General features: G+C 43.1%; 1 protein-coding gene across 2 annotated transcripts in view; it reads left to right on the top strand.

The window, feature by feature from the left end:
- The first annotated feature begins 791 nt into the window (after positions 1-791).
- The window catches only part of C1_2H10orf53 (chromosome 1_2 C10orf53 homolog), a 94215-nt gene continuing 85699 nt past the window's right edge, over positions 792-9307 (top strand). Inside the window, exon 1 of one of the 2 annotated variants that reach the window (XM_085608456.1) lies at positions 792-1727. In XM_085608456.1, the coding sequence (XP_085464582.1) occupies positions 1631-1727 (97 nt within the window). In that variant the 5' untranslated portion in view covers positions 792-1630. The remainder of the gene's footprint in view (positions 1728-9307) is intronic. The other variant, XM_085608449.1, reaches the window with a different exon arrangement.

Raw genomic sequence — 9307 nt, 5'->3', positions numbered from 1 at the left:
AGCAATTAAATAAGTAGGACGGCCCTATACCTTTTTTAAAACACCTCACTCCTCGTGCACTACCCTGCCCTCACACCCACACGCACCCATACGGCTTCTTCAAAAGATCCCCGACAAAGAGCCCCGGTTTCGGGAGCCCGTCAGGCATTGCAGCGCCGGCCTGACGAGGGGCAAATGCCCAAATGATGAAGCATGACATCCCTTGGGGTGTGTGAGGGCATTACGAAGAAAGACCTGTGCTTCCCCACTTCCTCCCCCTCCCTAACTAGCTACCCATAGGAACTGCTCTTCCTGTTCTCAATATTCCATTGGTGCCTTCGGAGCAGGACCTAAATCAAAACTAGGCTCCTTGTCCCTCTCTGAATAAAAAAGGAAGGGGGTGTTCCCGGAAGCTGACTCTGAGAATAGGCAAGCAGGAGTAGATTTAAAAGGTAGACCGGAGTAAAATGAAAGGGAAGAGGAAAGTGTCGCCAAACCTGTGAGATGGAATATATCGTTATCTCCATAAAACAAGCACTAAGGTTACATTCAAAATGGTTTGTTAGCCTTTTGCCCCCCGCCTGCTTTGAGTCATCATATTTACAGTCTTTATTTAATAGCAGACGACTGAATCGCGATTCCATAATTTAATAGTATCAGCGCAACATGGTAGCTGAGCATACGCTTCTTTCTTCTCTCCGACTGTCACTGCCGCGCTGCCCGCGCACAGAAAGAGTAGCTTTAAACCTCCACGCACGAGATCCTAATGACACGGGCTTTCTGATTGGAGCTTCCCGAGTCAGACGCACTTCCTTAGCAACGGCGTCTCACCACCGAGAAACATAAGTAATACTGCGACTAGAGAGCAGAAACACAACTTGTTGGACTAAAAGGAAGGAGGTTCGAGTACTGCTGACCTTGAACACGCACAACCCCTGGCCTGAACTGCATTTAAAACAGACAGACCTCAAGCGCTTCTCCGGAGCAAATTTTAACCACTCCCGAATTAATAGTCAGCGATACAAAACAAGGCAAGAAGTCCCAAACATTTGACCTGCATGCCTGCATGTCATACCAGCCTGTTCCGATCATTCCTCACTTTTGCGAGTCTGGTTAGAACCTATGCCGCAATTCAAACACCTACAATCTCACGGAGACTGACAAACCGAAAGTAAAATCAATCGCAGAGTGCTACTCCACTACTACTACTATCAAAATAATACTCCTGCGATCCAAACCCACGACGGCGATTGATTCAGTGCGTATTTAATGAAGTAAATCGTAGCCTTGGTGAATAGTGAACTCTCGCAAGCCCCCCCTGTACACAAAGGAAAATCCCACCACCCCTCGCTGACTGCATTGGAAGTAGGAACTCCTGTTATCCTCGACGAATCCAGTGGACACTTAGTTGTATTTGACCCAGTCTAGCTCTGTCACTCATGCTCCTCGAACCTAGGGCAGTACCACAACCAATTTTGATTTTACGTTGCTTATCGCGATCCCTACATTGTACTATGTAAGTACATGAACGGTTAAATCGAAATTTCATTATTGCCACCCGACCGAGCGTATTTCAAACGTAGATTATTCCCATCTTGTTCAGATAAATCTCCCTAACTTGTGCTGAATTTAACAGTTGCCTTTCCTTACCATGCCGGAAAATGCCAAGGTGATCATCAGATACGGTCCATACAAGGGCAGCGATGGCCTGGTCAAACACCGGACATTTCGATTGGAAGGGATGGAAGGTAAAGAAAATAATTTTGGGTAAATAATATTATATATGTACGTGGCTCCTAACAGAAAAACACAAAACAATATGGTACACGCATATGAAAGTGCAGATAATTCGTAAACACACATTGAACATTTTCTTTGGAATCTATCATCATGTCTACAGTCGATCCTAATGCTGTATAATAAATAAAATACAAGGGATTCTGAATCCACCCAAATAATTTGATAAACTAATACAAGATGATAATGCAGAATTGAAAGAGACAGGTAGGATTAGAATTAAACCGAGCGAATAATTATATTTACTTATGAATGAGACTGTATGGGTAACAAAGACAAGGGGATTGCCAGTCGGAATTTGCACCTTAATTTAATATAATCTGATGGCTACCCATATCCAGTTTGAATATTTTCCCATATTGGGGGGCATTGGGTCAGGTGAAGCAGCAGAGTTGATTACTACATAGTGATGATGCTGACGAGGGATCAACTGCTGAAATACTACCCCCACAAGATTATGTAGGTAATAGTGTTTGGCTCTGTGGTTGACTGATTAACATATTGCCCAAGAGCCAATGTCATAGATTGTGACACTTCTCTCCTGAAACATAGCCAAGCTCAAGCGATTCTTAAATAACCATAATACAGCAGAACTGCTAGACATTTACCGATTATTTTTGGATGGCTGTTCCTGTAGTTGTATAGGCTTTTGGTCTATTAAGCTCTAATGCAAATAAGGGCAAAAAATGTAGATCTTCCAGTGGTTTTCTCTTTGGGTTTTCTACAATTTCTTGTCTCCACAGTCCTAGAGTCCTGCTAAGGTGCAATATAACTGTTGTTACAACAGGAATTTCATTGGTTGAAATGTAGCTGGGTGTAAAGAGCTGGTAGTGTGTCAGTCTATACTTGTCTTCTGAGCAGGGCAATCGTCACTTATTTGCTAAAATGCAATCTATTTTTAAATTGATTTCATAAATCCCTTTGGCACATCGCAGAAAACTTTATTGGAAAAATGACGTGTTCAGTTGTTCTGGCCCAATAATTGAGTACTGCGATGAATTCAGGTATGTGCTTTGAGTCTACATGTTTACCCCAGTGTGGATGCTTGTGGTAAAGTATTTATATCCACCAATCTAGCGCTAATCTTTGAATGTAGAATGGTTACACTTAAGGAGATATTCAAGCTATTGTTCCTTGACCAATGGTAAGATTAGCTACGTTATTGACTGTTGATTTGTTTATGGAGAATATCTTGAGGCCATCCCTGGGCCCAAAAATATATATTAAGGGTAGAGGGTGTGCAGCACCTCTTCTCAAGCCTAAATAGGCCACAGGGATCCCATCCTCTGGGGCAAAATTCAGTAAACAAACTGGAGGGTTTTAAACATAGCAAACACAAGGAGATGATGGATGGAATGCTGAAACTTTTCAAACACTCGCCCCCAGTCACCGATCTGGGTTGAATTCATCGTCATTCTTTAGCTCACTTTGCCACCCCAGTTTAGACACAACTATATGCAAATCAGTCTTGACCCTGTGCCTCATGGGAACAATCCAGCCCGAATTGCCAAGCCATGTCTTCCTGGACCCGAAACAAGCATCCTGGGACCGGTTTCGGGCTAACAGCCCTCATCAGCCACGCTAGCTTGAATCCAGTAGCAAAGTGAGCAAGGGTCCCACGTCTGGGCATACCCTGCCAACTTAGGGCGAACAAAGCAAACACAAGGAGATGATGGACGGAGTGCTGAAACTTTTCAAACACTCACCCCCAGTCACAGATCTCGGTTAAATCCATCATCATTCTTTAGCTCACTTTGCCACCCCAGTTCAGAGACACAGCTATATGCAAATCAGTCTTGACCCACTGGACTCAAGCTATCCTGGCTGAAGAGGGGTGAAACCCCTAAACCGGTCCTAGGATGCTTGTTTCCAGTCCAGGGAGGGCCTGGCTTGGCAGTTCGGGCTGGACTGTTCCCATGAGGCACAGGGTCAAGACTGATTTGCATATGGCTGGGTTCAAACTGGAATGGCATGGTGAGCAAAAAAACGATGGATTTAGGCCCAGATCTCTGTACTGGGGTGAATGTATGACATTGTTCTGCATTCTGTCCGTCAACATTTGTTTTTGCATTTGTCACCCCGAGTGGGACGGGTATGCCCAGACGTGGGTCCTGTGCTCTTCATGCCACTGAATTCAAGCTATCCTGGCTGAAGAAGGGTGAAACCCCAAAACCGGTCCTAGGATGCTTGTTTCCAGTTCAGGGAGGACCTGGCTTGGCAGTTCGGGCTGGACTGTTCCCCTGAAACACAGGGTCACAACTGATTTGCATATGGCTGGGTTCAAACTGGAATTACATGGTGAGCAAAAAAACGATGGATTTAGGCCCAGATCTCTGTACTGGGGTGAATGTACAGAGCTCCCAGAGCTCCGCTGAGATGCCGCCTCTGGGGGTTGGGGTTCCACAGGGCTCTGTGCTGAGCCCATCACTGTTTAACATCTTTATGTCCCCCCTGGCGGCGGCGGTGGAGGCTTACGGGGCCCAGATCGTGTCCTACGCCGACGACACGCAACTCCTCTTCACTTGTGGTAAAGATCAACCATTTGATGGAGAGAGTATCCGGGGTTGTTTGGGCAGGGTATTCGACTGGTTCCAGCATAACAACCTGAAGGCCAACTCCAGTAAGTCGGAGGTCCTATTCTTCGGCTGTGTCACCGACCCTGAGTGGCGGCAATGGTGGCCATCTGAAATGAGCCCTCCTGTACAATCATCTGCGGTTGCTAAAAATCTTGGCGTCAAACTTGATAATAAGTTATCACTGAGAGCGCACATCCTGGGTCTGGCCGGAACCTGCTTTGGTATTCTGAAGATGCTCCGCAAGTTTCTTCCACTGCTTTCTGCGGAGCATAGGCGGATTACAGTGCAGGCGCTTATCGGGTCCCGGCTCGACTATGCCAATGCCCTCTTTCTTGGCCTCCCGGACTACCTGGTCCAACGCCTTCAGGTGGCACAAAACTCTGCTGCCCGTGCCATCTTTGGCCTGCATAGGCGGTCACGAGCCTCTGGGTTGCTGCAGAAGCTTCATTGGCTGCCTATCCGTAAGCGGATTATGTTCAAATCCCTTACGTTGATGCATAAAGCCCTGTTTGGCTCAGGGGCTGGGTACCTACGGTGTAGATTGGCCTTCTATCGTCCTGCCCGCTCACTGCGGTCCGAATCTCTTTTTACTGCCGTGGTGCCACGTGTACGGAAGGCGCGGACTGGGGGCCGTTCCTTCAGCTTTAAGGCACCCCAGCTGTGGAACTCTCTGCCACTGGTGCTACGCAGTACCTCTAATCTGCTTCAATTCAGGAAGAGCCTGAAGACTTGGCTTTTTAATGTTTAACTGTTTTCTTTGCGGGGTTCTTTCTTTCTTTCCTGTATTAGTTTTTTCTTGTTATGTTATTACACACGGAGCCGCCTGTGGAAAGCGCCGGGACACTCTTTTAGAGTAGCTGTGCGCTATATAAGTTTATTTTAACATAACATAACATAACATAACAATGTATGACATTTTTCTGCATTCTGTCCATCAACTGTTGTTTTTGCAGGGTTTTAAACATACCAATAACTATTAGTAGTATGCCAATTCGACCATGTTAGCACAGGGTAAAATGCTCAGAGTTTTAAAGCCAGTAAAAATCTAAGGTCCAGTAAAAGGCAAAGGTAAAAATACAGAAAAAAATACAGAAAAATGCAGAAAAGCCGGTCTTCCTATAATCAAGATTTTGCCTATCAAATTGACCCATTCTGCCGATGTGAGTAACTGTGGTATTTGGGCCTGGGCTTAGCTGACACCAAGAGAAACCAGTTAACAAAAGAAAGAGAGAGAGGAGGAAGCATAGGCGCTCATTCATCCCTCCTAATCTTGAATTAAACAAACTAAGAGAACGAGCTCAGAGCTACGCCCTAAATAACCCAGTCATCAGGGTCATTGGAAAGGAGTCTCCCTTGCAAGGGACCAATTTGGTTTATAGAAGAACCCTCACCCACCTACCTATTTGATGGCATGCTTCATTATTGGCTTCCCACCCAGGAAGCGAGTGCTTCCTAGGTGTGCTTCGACGCCTGATTACAGCGGAGCTGCCTTTTTTTGTGCTTATGTATTGTTTATGTGAGTAGTGGATACCATGAAAGTGAAAGGTTAAAATTACCTCCAGGGTACCCAATTCTTTTTTTATTATAGTGATCCTGGGGTAGGGTTAAAAAATAGTTATTTGGACGTGAATGAGAGAATTAATCTTGCACGTCTCTTCAAAGATATGTGAAAATAATAATCCCAGTGAAGTGGTCTACATATTTCAGCCAATGAGTTTCCAATTGATTGGCTTTCTTCAGGACCTGTGGTTTAGAGTAAACCCTGAACTCACATGGACTATGCACACACGTGTGCATAGGTGTGTACGGTGCATAATTTATGGGTTTCACCGTCAGATTTTGTAATTTTTAGAGCACTAATACTTTTCGTGACATAGATCCCGGTGGGAGGCGGTGCCTATTGTCACACTTGAGTCAAGGGTAGCCGCCTGCAGGTTTACCTTCTTGAATCTCTCTTCCGGGATCTCTGTGAAACCAACCAGTTCCAGACATTTCTAAAAACTAGACACTCAGGTGAGTCAAGGATGGTGTGATTTGCATGGATTCACTACGTTTACTTACCCACATCAAACTTTGGCTAAAGTCACAGATGTTAATTCTGTGAAGAAAAATTCCAAAATCCGCAGTGATCCATCAAACTCCTACCACCTAGTTTTGTGTTCCCACACTTCTTCTGATAAAAATGGAACTGCTCTTGTGTGGCTGAGCCTATTGCTATGGACAGGAAAGCCCCAAAGAAACATCAAGATTTTGCCTTTCAAACTGACCAGATCTTGCAAAGTGAGTAGCTGTGGTATTTGGGCCCGGTCTCAACATACTTGGATTCTTCTACACCTTCTTCCACAGAATTCACTGTAAACTATAAACTTTGGATAAAATCACAGATTCTCCTCACATTTCGGTGAAGGAAAATTCCTGAATCCATTGTGAGCCACAAAATTCCTACAACCCAACATTACCAAACTCCTCCCAATACAAACGTCCCCTACGTGTGTGACTGGGCCTTTCGCTCATGACTGGAAAAGCCCAAAATCACAACTATGAAACATCAACATTGTGCATGCGTTATAGGTCATTTATAGGAAAGGTAGCATCTCTGCAAGTTTCTAGACAATCAGGCTATAAATGTTTTAAATATGACTTACATTAAACATATCTTTTTGCAACAAATTATTAACTGCTTTTTGGTGTGTTAATTTTGCACAGCAGGTTCCACTTTTTTATGTAACCATACTATCTTTTTCATAGGAAAGAACAAGACGCCAATGATTTAAGTTGTTTGTGTGAAAGGTGATGGTGTGACCATGTATTGTAAGGAATATAGTATCCTGGCATATTTTAAAAGGATATTGCTAGTCACGTCATATTTCCATGACCATATACAAGAGCCTGGCCTTTGTCCTCTATATCTTCATAGGACTCCTTGGTGGCTTGTACTATTCTCCTTGTGTACGACAGGGTGCATTTTATCCCATATATAATTGATAAATATAGCACAGAAATCCTATTTAGAAAGTGATGTTACACACATATTGTTACTTATTGTTACATATGAAGCAATATTTAAGCTAAATGGGGATATCAATGTAACAGAGATATCAGTAATACATGTAACAAAATTAATTCTTAAAAGATTCTTTACGGATGTGTAGCAGAATATATTCAGTAGACACCGATTACTTCAATTTCAGATATTTCTTGGTGAACAAGTTCTTTCCTTCTTTACTGAAAATGGAAAAGAGATGGTATTTTGGAACTGGTCAGGGAAAATTTCCCAATAAGGATGTGGACGAAGAAAACTCCAGTCTGCTATGACCCGGAGTTTACATTTCAGGTATTTACAAGTGTTTAGACAAGCTTTCTAAAAGGAGCAGGTGGCCTCAATGGGCAACCACTTACTTGTAGATATGCAGTTTTTTTTAATGTAACTCAGGAAATCTCAGTAAACTTCGCAATGCAAATCAAAACATTCAGCAGTCCCACTCAAAAACAAGTTCACCCACTGAAACAACACTGTTTGAGATGGTGGCCGAATTACATTTTAGTTATATGAACCCTGGTAACATTCCTATCATTGAGTAATCATAAGCTATTGAGACTGAATTGCTCAATAACATTAGAGGAAATACCCATTTAAAAAGTGCAGAGAGTTTAGCTCTGAATGAGTCAGAGGGACCATCTATTGCTCCCTTTATAATGGCGGATAACATGTTAAGTTCTATCAACACAACATTTTTGCTGCTCCTAAAACTTTGCCATGGAAATCCCACAAGCTGGAGCTGCAGGTAGTCTTACTGCAATTTCTGGCCACCTGCATTTCCAATCTAGACGACAAAACCAGCAATTTAGAAATAACACTGAATTTATTTCCTAGTAAAATTGCAAATGTGCATGCATGCCATTTGTGGACAAACATTGCGCATTACTTAATTTACTGAATCTTGTAATATCAAATTTTAAAACATTGAACTGTCATAAAATAGATAACATTATTAAAGAGACAGAACAGGAAGCTGTTCCAAAAACCTCTGACCCCCAAACAGCAGAAGGTAGGAAGAACACAGTTGGCATTGACAGAGCCAATAATAATCCAGAAAATTACCCAGCAATTGTACAATATATAACATCTAATTGTAATAATAATGCTTTTGTAACCATAGCTTTAAGTTTAAAACGTCTGAGCAGAAAGGAAAAGAAACAATTGAAAAACATCCATTTCTAAGAAACATTTCCTACCAGCAATGAGAACAGAGATCACAGAGGACAAAATGTATCTAATAATCAACATCATACCTGTCTAAAGACACTTAAAACTGCAACTGAAGAAAGTGAAAACCTTTACATAGCAACTTCATAAAGTTAGAGTTTAAATGTAACTAGTGAGATAACCAACCAAAAAGTGGTCAAGACCAGGTCAAGGATAGTTTTAAATATCTAGGCATACAAATCGAAAAGACGGATGCAGCATTCCTGCCGGGGAACTTAAAGCCGCAGTTAGATCGTTTGAGGAGAGATGTCGCACATTGGAGGAAACTACCAATTTCCTTGATGGGGAGGGCAGTCCTCTTCAAGATGATGACTTTACCCCGAATGTTGTATATTATACAAAACACTCCATGTCCCATACCAGATAAGTTTTTTAGGGACGTAAACAGTGAGTTGAGAATGTTGTTGTGGGATGGGAAGGGTGCACGGATAGCACTAGCCAAATTACAGAAGGGGGTGTATGAGGGTGGTTTTGCCATCCCAGATCTTCAAAAATATTATTGGGCATCGCACCTGATGGTTATTAACGACTGGGCTTTTGAGGACCGAAACAATCCAGCATACAGGGTTGATCATTGGGAGATGGGGGCAGACGGATGCTTAAGGGCTCTATATAGCCGAGGGAAGCAGGGTGGAATGCACCCACATACTCAAATAGTGCTGACGGCATGGACTAAGGCTACTCGATT

This window comes from Triturus cristatus, chromosome 1_2 (genome assembly GCF_964204655.1).
Source record: "Triturus cristatus chromosome 1_2, aTriCri1.1, whole genome shotgun sequence".
NCBI classification, from domain to species: domain Eukaryota; kingdom Metazoa; phylum Chordata; class Amphibia; order Caudata; family Salamandridae; genus Triturus; species Triturus cristatus.
The sequence above is the reverse complement of the archived record's forward strand: the minus strand, read 5'-3'. Positions and strand labels throughout refer to the sequence as shown.